We start from the raw sequence: 12,027 nt of genomic DNA, 5'->3' as shown, positions 1-12,027 counted from the left end.
TCAACTCGTACGACGAAGCTGCCGAATTTCAATGAGACCACGGACAGTCCACGAACGATTGGTCTGTGCGGATGCAGTGGAAGCAAACGGTACGGCTGTGGACGGGTACGGCTTCTATCTTACCGTATTAGGATGCCACCGGTCAAAGCCGTTTGTTGTGCGGAAGGGCTAGCCATAGACGACTTTGTGATTCCATGTCTAAGCCCAAGGCGTCTCTTCGGCGGGACACAACACGAGCATCGTCACAAGATACGCCGTCTGTCCACCGAAATGTCAAAATTCTGTAATCCATAATCCGGGGACGGGTAGTCAACAACGCCACAGTCGCGCGACATTTGAATGCCGTATTGATTCCACGGCGCCAACCCCGCTTCGAACGAGCTCCTGATTCTGTCTCTAACAATGTGCCAGTCTTCAAATATCTCCGATGCGGCTAATATGGCTCCTGGCCAGTGCTCAAATCACGAAGACGTCGTTAGATGACTCTGGCGTCCAGTGACTTTTGCTCACCACGATCGAGCCTGACCTGGATGGGTTTCTCCCCCTGGATGCTGCATGTTTTCTGTGACTTGTGTCAGCTGGTCACGACAGCTGGCATCGGGCATGCCCATGAAGCAAGTCGTCGTAATCTTTTTCCCCGTTTAGTTGGTTAGCCTTCGACATTGCATCGCCGGGAAAAAAAGCAACAGGACAGCAACTAGAGATGTGGCTCAGAGGCATTTTCTAGCATCCCAGGCTAACGTTAATAAGCTGCATAGTCTAATGACTAGCGCGCTGCGAGTTAGTTCTTTGTTAACGCGACAATAAACTATCTATTAACATGCTAAGGGTAATAAGAAGGATTAGTGTATATAGGCATTTAGTCTTAGACCTCTGTTCATGAACCCTCAACTTCTTTAAGGTGGCAGCTTCTTCAAGTTAGTCCTGAGAAGATCAGCCCCATCGTGCAACCAGCTCCGTCGTTCGGCTCCGCAGTTGCTGTCATATTATCCACCAAGAGCATACGCAGGATCTCGTCATACACATATTCGTGTCCGATCTACTGGCGGCTTCCACGACAATCATGCCCAGCGGGACTAGTACTCGGGTACTCAACCCTCAGGATTACTGGATCGGTCAGGATTTCCATCGTTAAAATTATGGGTGGACACATGTTCTCGGCACATCTTCAGGCACGCAGTCACGGGTGAAGTGTCCTATAGCATGACCGCAATAATCCTGTTTCTCGTACCATGGAAGCTTCGAGGTGTGCTGATCGGATGATTCTTGCTGCTTTTCCTATCGTCCCAGGGGAAAGGATGGGTGAGGAGGCGGCCAGCTCCTGAGACTAGTGTTGAGTCCAAAACCAACTAGTGGCTGTCGTGAGATGCACCACTGGCGCTGCTTTCACGACATGCATGCAGGGTCGGAAGGGAGAATATACAAAGATAGTCATATCAAGCGCCCCAGCCACTCCGCTCGATGCAAGCCCCGAAAAGAACACATCATACCGATGAATGCTGCTGCTGCAAGTATAGTGTCGTTGAGTTACCGATCGACCAACGGCTGCCGCAGTCGTGCGCTGGTCCAGGGAAGGGTACATGGAGCCTCAGATTCGGGGTCTCCGTGTTGCCCCTGCGATTTTGATGGAAATGGGCAAAGGGTTGCGTTGCTCCTCGATCTGCTTTGGGACAAGGTCACGAGATCGCGCTGAAGCGTGAGAAGGGGTTGAGCTCGCTCTCTTCTTCACGAGAGTCTCTGCATCTTCGCATCCGAGATGAGGCATTGTTTCAACGGTCGAGTACTCTCGGCAATCTAGCAGTATCGTGGAGCTGTTACTGTACCATGTTGAACATACGCTATGGAACCGGTCTCACGCTGCTCTTCCGGAGCAGAACGCTTGTCGCTGCCTAGCAACCAACGCCTACACAACATCCAGATCTCCAAAAGTGTCTCCCATTCAAGTAGAGAATCTTCCTCCATGCCATCTCTTGATTTTACAAACGTCTCAATCCTGACCTGCCCGCTTTAGAGACCTTTAGACGATGTATAGTAAGTTTATGATGCACCCACGTAAACGCTATTGACCCAATACGAGTCGCTCTCATCTTTTACTTCTCATGTAGCATTCCTTCACAACGCTCTTTCCCTAGCCGAATCATTATATAATATACCAATTTCTACCCTCGCAAGGTCTTGTCAAATTGATGCCACAATTGGTCCACCTTCTCAGCAGCCATGTTCAAATGTGACTTAGTTAGTTCTAGACGAGATGAATTACCCATTAGAGACTCCATGTTTCGACTTTATTCATATATGCCTATCAGACCACCCTGTTGGCCCGACAAGATAAAGGAAGTGTAGCAGGCTTAGATGCGATGGTCAGCCTTTAGTAGTGACGTGCTTGTATCAAGGCATGTCTAGAAGCGCGAAAGCTTTACTCGGAAGACGAGGGAGTCTCTTTTGCCGAAGAAACATACAGCAGGAAGAACAAAAGACACATGAGGTTATTTATGTGAACAGTGATCTGATATTTTGATCGTGACAAGAGCTGCATGATACCTATACATGTGCGCTCGTTCACTACTATCCAATCTCGTGGAGTGAGACTTGGTGCTGGCCATCTGCAGGTTAACACTTACCCACGCAATCTACTTTACATTCGAGTGGACATACACACGTCGAATATCAAGGCATTTCTAAACTGCCTTCACACAAGCCATAGTGCGCAGTAGAAAATGTCGTAATCATATGGCGTCTTACATGTGTCTAGGAACTCCCGAGAAATCTGATGCACTTGCATGCCAGAAGACGTCAACGCTCATATAACCGTATAGAGCGTTGCTAAGATACAACAAGCTTTTGCAGGCGTCAAATTTCCAGAATATACCTCCCATCAAGCAAATTGACTGCCTAGCCACTGGGTCAAGCGCGATGAGCTCATGTCCACGGGTGGTCTTTTGGTCTTGCGATAGTAGTGCAAGTAACGCGCAAAACTTTGGTCACTCCCGAAGAACCCAGTCTCGCATCCCTCTCTTTCTTTAAGTCTCGTGTATTCGCTTTCGACCTGCAACCGTAATCGTGATCATACTAGTATAATCCTCTGCTTGACGCGATCTTCAAACCACTTCTCTGGTGTTTTCTTAGAAGAGCTCACTTCCATTTGCGAAATTCCCTTTCGCTCATACTTCTCCCCGCGCGACTCGAGGATGATGAAATTAAAAACCGTGAAGCTGCCGGCCCAGTTGTGCTCGCTACTGAATGTGACTGCAAATAGTACTGATTTCAGGTCCTTCTTTCCTCCATCCATGTCATCCCAGTCTATCAGGGAATACGTGTCATCCGGGGTGGGCAAAACGACGCGGATTTGCCGAATTTGCCATTGTAGTCTACGAACAGTCGTAGAATATATGCAGTCAGGAAAAGTTCGTGTGACACTTCTGTGATATTGTCCGCGTTATATTGACGATCGCATTGTTCCCAGAGGGCCCATGAACTTGGCGCCGATACGGGGTGCTGAAAGTCGTTGAAGTGTTTTTTCCCTTCCCATGCAAGAGGAGACCAGCTTGGAAACTCATGTCGTCGAGTTCTGCGCCGCCCACGGTTCTTCCAATAGAGGGACAAACTAAATACAGGCGTTTTGCCCGTAGCAGCATCGTTTCCAAATGGGAGACCCCAGATACTGCCTACCGGGTCAGGCTCGTTCCGGAGGGACTTGAATATGCCAAGCACTGCATTCAGCGCGTCGGACTGAAAGTTTAGACTACGAGCAGAGTAATTTATCATTAGGCCCTCCCCTTTGCTCAACGCAGACGCTTTGTTTCGGTGAGATCTCGGAAAGCTGAACTCGAATTGGCCGTGGTCCGACAGGCGGTCACTTGAGTTGAATTCATTGTCCGCAGACCTATTGTAGACGAACAGCATTTCGTACTCTGTGAAATACAATCTTCTTCGGGAGAGATAAGCTTCTTGAAGAGTCCTGACATCACGTCAGCCTTTGGAATATATCTTTGAGCTTTGTGAAGCATGGAACTCACCACGCGCGGGTAGACCATGTGGAATATCCAATTCGTAAGGTGACTGGAAGACCATCCAACTCAGTTCTTGGAATCATGGGGCCGAGGTCAATGGATGAGTCAGGAAAGGTACGTTTCCGCCCTATACCAGGTAATCCATACGTGCAATCTTCGCCAGCCGCTCCGATGAGGGTGATCTGAGCAGAAGCATATATAAGGTCCATTTGTCGGATTTGCATGTGTTTGTCCCTGGAATTATGCTGTTGCACACACTGAAATTATGGTCAGTCGAGGAAATTATGAAGAAAAGTACGTAGCCCTTCCGTATTTGTCCACCCAAAGGTACTGGTAGCCAAGAAGCAGAGTTGCAGTGATACTGTCCTCAATTGTAGCAGGTAGCTCTGCTTTCAAATCAGAGCTCTCTTGCACCGGCATATTGCCGGCTTTGCCCCAAACATAGGACAATGCAACATAACCGCATTTCTCAGGCGCCAGAACAACAGTTCTCTGGAGACAATCGATCACCCTAAGATCCCGCAATAATCCTCGCTGCCCAATGCTGCAACAATTGTGGAAAGCTGAGCAGTGTTCTATCCAGTCTTTGACCCATTCCAGATCAGACAGTGGGGGGTATTTCTCAGCAACAGACGACGCCGGAATGGTCAAATCACCGCCGATGTATGGATAGTGATGATCGAAAATGAAGAAGGCCAGAGATCGATACCATGAGAACGTGGGTAAGTCCATTCCTTGTGTCCAGTCTCCTACTTCCGCAGCGACTGCTATTCCAATTGCTCGGCAGAGTCCGCAGGCCGAAGCTTTCATTTCTCCAGAGCTACTGTCAAGCTTGAAAGAACCTTCTTTTTGATAGGCTGGCCACTCAAAGCGAAGGGGCGACTCTTTCCACGCAAGCTGAGCGGCCTTAGTCTCTGCCTCATTAACAGGGTATTTTTTCATCCTTGAGTACATGTCCACACATCGATCGCAGAAAGTAATAGAGTTGCTAGGAAACCTTTCCCCGTTGTTCAAAGATTCGCGGCGATCTTCTACTGCGGGAGATGCATCCATGGATGATGAAATTTTGCCACGAGCAGCGGGAAAAGGCGCGTGAAGCAAAACAAAACTGGATGCGTCGCTCGAACCACACAGTTGACCAGAAATGTCTTGAAGAATTCCTAGAGTGTTTTCAGCTCAAGAAGGACCGCGAAGGAGGAGGCAGTCGAAAGTACGTTGCAGCAGGAAACAAAGCTGCCTCCCTACTACAGCTCATCCCCCCGATAGGCGCAAGTCCACGTGACTCTTATCATACGAATCCAATTGGATAGCTGACTTCTCCCGGCAATAAACACGTGCAGATGTACGACGAATACATTGCGTCAGTCTGCTACAGATACATGAGATCGTGTAACTTCGTCTGTAGTCCGATGTAGGCTAATCGACATGTAAGCTCCGGATGTACCAGTAGACCAAGGCTGGCCCCCAGTACGAAGAAGCTGAATCCTCCAGCTGCTTCTCGACATCGCGAATAGAGATTCTCAGTCTACCAGCATCGTGTGGCAAACAACCTTAGGACGGTCGACTGCCAACAGGTAACCCTTTATTGGCTTCTGGGTCAGTCCAAATGTCCCAGTAAACATACTACCTTGACTTCTGATCATGCGACATCAATGCTGCACGCCGCCGACGAAGTGCAAGAAGAGGAAGTTGGCCTGCATCCGCTGCTTCATTGCGCATGCGCCATGAGCTGATCGTGGTTGAGTAATCCAGCTTTTTGATTGCCGCACGCGACAAAGTCATAAGGCTCCTCTCGTTGCGCACGTTGCTGAAGTCGCACGCCGGGGTAAGATGAGAAGAGTTGATGGGCGGCACGTGAACGTTTCGAAAGGGTCTCCCCAGGTCCCATCGTACTAAGTTCTAACCGGATGATATCAGTATAGCGTATGCATTCCCTGGCTTGCAGCGGAGCACATTCCGAGGCACGCGTGCAGGAAGGGCCGACCCACGCCACGCTGACAGACAGGCAGCAGGAGCGAGGGTAGTTCGGTGGATACCTAACTAGGTCAGCATGTCAGTTTGAGACCAACCCACTTTTCCTTCACACCAAATGCACGTGTACGGCACGACCCAATGTGGAGCAAACGTATTTCATTGACGACTTTTCTGCATACAGGCAGCTTTGGGTACACATACACACCCTGTTTTCTAAATCTATGCTTCTCCGGAGAATGATAACACCTTGAAATGCAGTGAATGACGCAGTGAACCGAGTGTGGTCCAAAAAGCAAGTAAACATATACACTGAAGCCAAACATAACCCGCACAGTCTAATCTGCGTTGCACTTCCCGGAGGAAGTTCAGCCGATAATCCCATGAAATTCTGCCTTGTACTGCCGCCGTGCGTAATTGATGAATGGTCCGTTGCCCCTGGCAGATGCAATTGGTGAGGTGATGTGTCTAATGCTTTTTTTGATGATGGGAAAAGAAATCGTGAATACCGCCGTGTGTGATTCGTGACGCCTTGCATGCCGGTTGGCCGCAAGGCTGGCTCCGGGAACTCCGATGAGAATGCATCGCCCAGCTGAGTTCGACTCGTGCTGGGCGAGTTTGCTGAAATTTTAATGAGTCTAATGGTTTCGATGGTAGAGTGATGTAGATCTCGATGATAAAGTGATGATACTTTGTTGTGGAGCTGTACTGTCGCATGTACATGGAGTTTGGATTGATCCTGATGATGCTTGAGGACCGTTTCTGGCAATGGAGTAGGAATGAGCAAAAGTGGTGGCGCTCAGATTTCGTCGAGAGGCGTGAAAAGACGTTTCATGTTTAGCGTCAAGTCGGCGATGGCGTAGTCGTCAGCGATAGCAACCATGGAGCCGATCTCGATGCCTTTCTGGGCGGAGTCTGATGCAACGTAATGTCTGATCTGTTTCAGGAGATTGAACACATGCCGGCACCGAACATCCGCAGGAGCGGCCCAGTCGTCTGGTCGAGACTGCCGCAAGAACGCTTGAGCTAGGAAGTAAAAGTGGATGCCGTCTCGGCAGAATCCACGTCGACGCTGGTTCTGTGTGAACTGGATAGCAAGGTCCTTGTCCCAGCAAGCCTTCCATAGCGAAAGCGCGCCGACCGTCGAACGGAGCTTATTTTGGATTTGCTCATTGACGCCATTTGGTGGTGTGGCAGGACTATCGCCTTGCGATCGGGGTGTGCTTGTACCGCTTGAAGACACTCGCTGAAGCAGCTGATGCTGGATGTTGTAGATTTGCGCATGAATCGCGTGAATGAGAACTGGAGACGACGTTAGAGGGCTGTAGTTGACCGCAGACAGAGAAAACTTACTGAATTTTCCAAAGACATTAGTAGCCCGCTCAGGAAATTTTCCTGGACAGGCTCCGTTGAGTACACACAACGCCTCGCACAAGGCTAGTTGTTTTGCGCGTCTGCTTCCCGATTCGTTGCTCATCTGCGCTGACGATCCTCTCAGACCCAGAGCACTGGCGCATTCTTCAGAAGTCTTCGCTTCCCAGGCTGCATCATCGGCCGGCAGAGGGACTGTGATGCTCTTGGCGTCGAACCTGGGCTGTGTGTTGAAGAATATGGTGGAAGAAGCATCGATAAGATAAATGTATGCCGCCAATCGAGTTCGCTTTTCATTCTCAATCCAAGAGTTCCAGTTCCACAAGTCCACCTCTGCACCTGTTATTGGTCCAGATTGGTGCAACGCGCTCGCATTCGGATTGTCCTGAGGAAGAGGTTGGAATAGTGCCGCACAACGTGTAATGTTGACCACTGTCCGCACCTCATCTCGCACTTGTTGACGTTGTTGCTGGGACCCGTGCCATAGGAACTGAGAGTGAAGGAGGACTAGTGCTTGTATCTCCTCGGTAGTCGCAGTCAGCTGATGGTTCAAATCAGCCATCTGGTGCGCCTGCGCCAGTTCGTGAACATGACTAGATTTCAGCATGCTCTCTCGCACACGATCCATCAGCCATCGGACATCCGAAGGGCGCATTCGATCAGAATACACGGCGCCAACACAGCACATCGCCAGAACAAGCCCAGGGTTGGCGGAAAACGGATCAAATGTTGCAACGTGTATCAAAGGCCAGTGTGATTGATAGTGTCTGTATTGGTGTAGGAAATCCTTTACGTTGTCTCCAGTCAAGATAGTCTTCAGCCTTTCGTGAGCGTACGCCTCGTCTGATTGTTGATTTGAAAGTAAAGACGCATTCGGAAAGCAAAAGTTGAAAAGTGATTGTGCCAGGTTGTGCAGAGGATCAGACGTGGATTGGCCAATAAACCAGTTGTCAAGCATCGGGGAAGAGTCGGCCAAACTGGGAACATGCGAGTATAGTCCAAACAAAGTATCATGTGGTGTATCATCTGAGGTCTAAAAGTTCCGGTCAGAACTGGGCCGATTTTTGAAAGGTTGGGCCACCTGCCGTACTGGAATTATTCATATCGCCGTTGAACGATCCGTTTCGCCAAAGTGAGCCATCCTGGCCGTTGGTCATGCCGTCCACGTTGGGCAGGGTCGATGCTCCTCCGTACGAAGCTGGGTCCGCGGCCTCACTCTTAACGGTCATGCCATTCTGTGCCATCGAACCGTTGGTGGAGGCGTGGTCATAGTTGTTGTAATGGGAGTTGGGGTCGGATCCGTTGGCTGCAGGCTGAGTCTGCTGTTGCTGCTGCTGTTGCGCGTAGCCATTGGCGAGACCGTCGGGCCGGTAGTCGTTGAAGTTCATCCTGTTGTTCGCGAAGTCCATGGCCGACATGCTCCTACGATGCGCGCTGTCCTCTACTCCACTGCTGGGGCGCATCAAGCTGTTAGAGCGAGATGTGCGCGCCGACATGGACTGGTGATGGTTGGCAAGCGAAGGTAGGCTGTCGTTGAAGCCATTGCCGCCCATCGCCGGCATCTGAGGCAAGCCCATGGTGTAGCCACCAGCATCTGCGTAAGACATGGAATTCGCGCCAATGTGGTTGAGGTACGAGTTCTGGTCCGCGCCGCTGGGCTGCCTGTTCTTCTGCAGATGTTGTTGCGCGTGCTGGAGGTGGTTCGCGCCGGTTGGGTTACCCCTTCGTATTGAGCACTTTTGGAAGTGACGCTTCAGGATGTCGCTTCTGCTAAAAGTGTCCTTGCAGAGATGGCATTGGTAGGGCCGCTCGCCGGTGTCTGTGTAATGTTAGAAGCGGAGCGCGGTTATGTGGAGGCTAAACTTACGGCGCAACAGATGACGCTTGAGATGCTTCAGGTGCAGGTACGTCTTGTTGCAGTGAGGACACTCGTATTTGCCCTCGGCATTCTTGGTGGCAGTTGTGGGAGTCTTGCCTGCAGCGGGTGCGGGCCTACCGGGGTGCGTGGGCAAGACTCCGCGACGACCTTGCTGACCGACGACGTGAACGGGTTCGGGCTCCTGGTTGGGGAGTACGGGAGGGTGGGCGTACATGGACGTGTGTCCCAGTCCCATGCCAGGAGGGCCGCCGAGCTGGTGGCCGTTGGTATGCGCAGATGCTGTGGACAGCATAGGCGCCTGCGAATAAGCCGACGACATGGGCATGTACGAACTCGGCGTGGGCTGGAGGGGTCGCAGCGGCGGGTGCTGCAGCGGAGGCATGGTAGAACTGCCATTGGCGGCCGAGGTCACAGGCGTGTGCGGCGGCTGGGGCGTGTGAGGGTTGCTATTGTGGCTGTACATGGGCGCGTACTGGCTGGCGCTCTGTAGAGGCGGCAGGGTGGGCAGCTGGTTGTTGTTGCCATTGTACTGCTGCTGGCCTATTGATGGGTAGCTATTGAGGCCAGGCTGACGGAAGCGGTCTGTGGAATCCATAGTGAAGTTATTGGTGGGTCGAGGGTGAGTGAAGTGATGGGAAAGGCGCGACCAATTGTTAGTCGTGAAGGGACCATTCGACGGAGCTTAGGGCGGAGTAACGTGTGCAAGGCTGGCTAAGCACACCACGAGGGCCGTTAGACGGACGTCGGGATGGAGGAACGATGGGCCACGAAGAAGCTTTACAGGTGGAGCCGTGTGGGGGACTGAGATGGCCAGTTGATACGCGTCGGCGGGTACTCCACGGGTGAGGTGGAATTGGGGAGCCCGCAGTGGGTGAGACGACGAGGTGATGGGTAAGAGGGGCGGCGATGTGGAATGGAAGAGTTTACCGGCGACGATGGGTTTCTCGTAGCTGGACTAGCAAGAAAGTTGCGTCGGTGGTTTGCCTGGCTCGCGCGGCAATTCACGCGAAGGGACAAGGGACCTGCTGCAGATCGGCGGCCCACACACCCTTCAGCCTCAGCCGATTGATTGCGGATAGACCAAGTGGAGAGCTGTAAGCACGAGACAGGTACGGTAGACCCACGACAGGAGTGAGGGCTGTTGGGGAGCTTTGGGGGAGGGGAGAAGGTGGCTCGGGGTAGAGATAGCGGTCGGCGAAAAAAATATGCGAGTTCTGCTGCGAGAAGTGCCCGTCTTCCGCACCGCGTAATTCCTGTTTCCGCGCTGCTGAATGCCGGAGCTTGCCGGACGTTGATAGCGAGCAGATATGGCTTGTCAAGAATAATGTGGGTGGCAGATACTGTGAGGAGGCAGGGGAGGCGTCGGACGCGCAAGAGATTTCTGAACAAGGTCTGTCGCGGCAAGCGCGTCGGGGTGCCTGTGCAGCGACGTTACAGACTTAGGGCGGGAATAGTAGGTGAGGACAGTGGGAGAGATGCAGGACCATCTCGAGACCCCGACTACGCCTAGGGACTAGGGACTCGGACGCGGCACGTGATGACCGAGACTGATGACTTTTCGCATACGTGAGATGTTCGTATTGTGTGCACTGCATTGGAGCGCGTATGCGCCGCCCGTTGGAAAAAACTATTACCAATGACGACAGCCGTTCGTGGGCTAACGGGCCAGGACCCAATTGCATGCACATGCACAGATGCCTTAGATTCCTAGTCTACGCGCTGGCCGGGGCCCTTGAGTCGTGCCCACCTCCGAAGCTGGGTGCGTGTATCGATGCGTATCATAGCCCTCCCGTATGTCCCCCGACCTCGTCCATTACCATGGCCCAGGAGTTTCAACCACGCCACGGCGCGGCAATCGATAAGGGCAAGAGCCTCATTCCACCATCGCCCGCACCGTCTTGGGCGGTTTCACTTTCCAGAACCCCCATTCCCATGGTACCTCCCAGTTGCTCGTACGTACTGTCGGCGCGCCTTAGTCTGCGTGACTTGTCAGAGCCACCGGATCGGTAAGGCCAGCGAGCGCGAGCAAGCAACTCATCCGAGCATCGACCCGACAAAGGCCGAGCTTCACGTCGCGTTGGCGGCTGTGGCTTGCTGGGGTGTTATATCCGTCCATGAAACCAAGCGCACCCGACGAGCTCCAAGCCCCAGAAATGTTTCCGCGCAGCTCTGCCAGCGCGTCCCGTGGTCGCAACCCTCTGCTCCATGTCTCTCAGCTCTCTCCGAGCCGTCGCTGGCGGGAGCGCTGGGCCAGTGGCCGTTGGCAGGCGCCGAGCGTGAGGTGAAAAGTTTCGTGAGCGTGACGTATGGCTACCCGCAAGCAGCTAGCGCGTAGCTGGGATCCCTTGACGGCAGATTGCAACGGCGTCCGCCAAATCTTCGGCTCGCCAGATCCTTCGGCTGTGCGACCCTCGAATGAAACCTCACGTCTTGAAACAGCTCTGCGGAATGGATGCGCTGGAAGGTCGAGGCGCCGGGCATTCAAATCGAAACAACACACGCTGCAGCTCTAGAGACGACAGCAATGCGCGACGTCTTGTTGGCCGCGATCGCCCAAGGCGAATATTGTTGAATGCCTCTCGTCCACTCAGCTTACGTATCGCGACTTGGAACGCCGCTAGCGTCTTCTATCACGATGCCGCTCGGCCTCGAAGCTGACGGTGAAGGACGCTCAATGCGGCATACCGCGTGCTGCTGCTGACTCGATTACAGCACCAAAAGTGACACGCATCCAATGCCTGCCAGCTCAACTCCTTCATAACTGCGCACCCTCTGCCCTAGTCCGCTCTTGTGCTG

General features: G+C 52.5%; 2 protein-coding genes across 2 annotated transcripts; both read right to left on the bottom strand.

Annotated features, from left to right (window-relative positions):
• Nucleotides 1-6,780: 6,780 nt before the first annotated feature.
• Nucleotides 6,781-7,914, bottom strand: J4E83_002364 (uncharacterized protein; the record flags this gene model as incomplete). Its single annotated transcript, XM_049329312.1, has 2 exons — nucleotides 6,781-7,283; nucleotides 7,335-7,914. The coding sequence occupies 2 exons, from the start codon at nucleotides 7,912-7,914 to the stop codon at nucleotides 6,781-6,783; spliced, it is 1,083 nt and encodes a 360-aa protein (XP_049192284.1).
• A 484-nt stretch (nucleotides 7,915-8,398) lies between these two features.
• J4E83_002363 (uncharacterized protein) lies at nucleotides 8,399-9,826 on the bottom strand (the record flags this gene model as incomplete). The annotated part of the gene is made up of 2 exons (XM_049329311.1): nucleotides 8,399-9,171; nucleotides 9,220-9,826. 2 exons carry the CDS (start codon nucleotides 9,824-9,826, stop codon nucleotides 8,399-8,401), a joined length of 1,380 nt encoding a protein of 459 aa, XP_049192283.1.
• Nucleotides 9,827-12,027: the final 2,201 nt, after the last annotated feature.

This window comes from Alternaria metachromatica, assembly GCF_023757995.1.
Source record: "Alternaria metachromatica strain BMP 0045 chromosome Unknown scaffold_3, whole genome shotgun sequence".
Taxonomy (NCBI): Eukaryota; Fungi; Ascomycota; class Dothideomycetes; order Pleosporales; family Pleosporaceae; genus Alternaria; species Alternaria metachromatica.
This window is presented reverse-complemented; position numbering and strand designations above follow the sequence as displayed.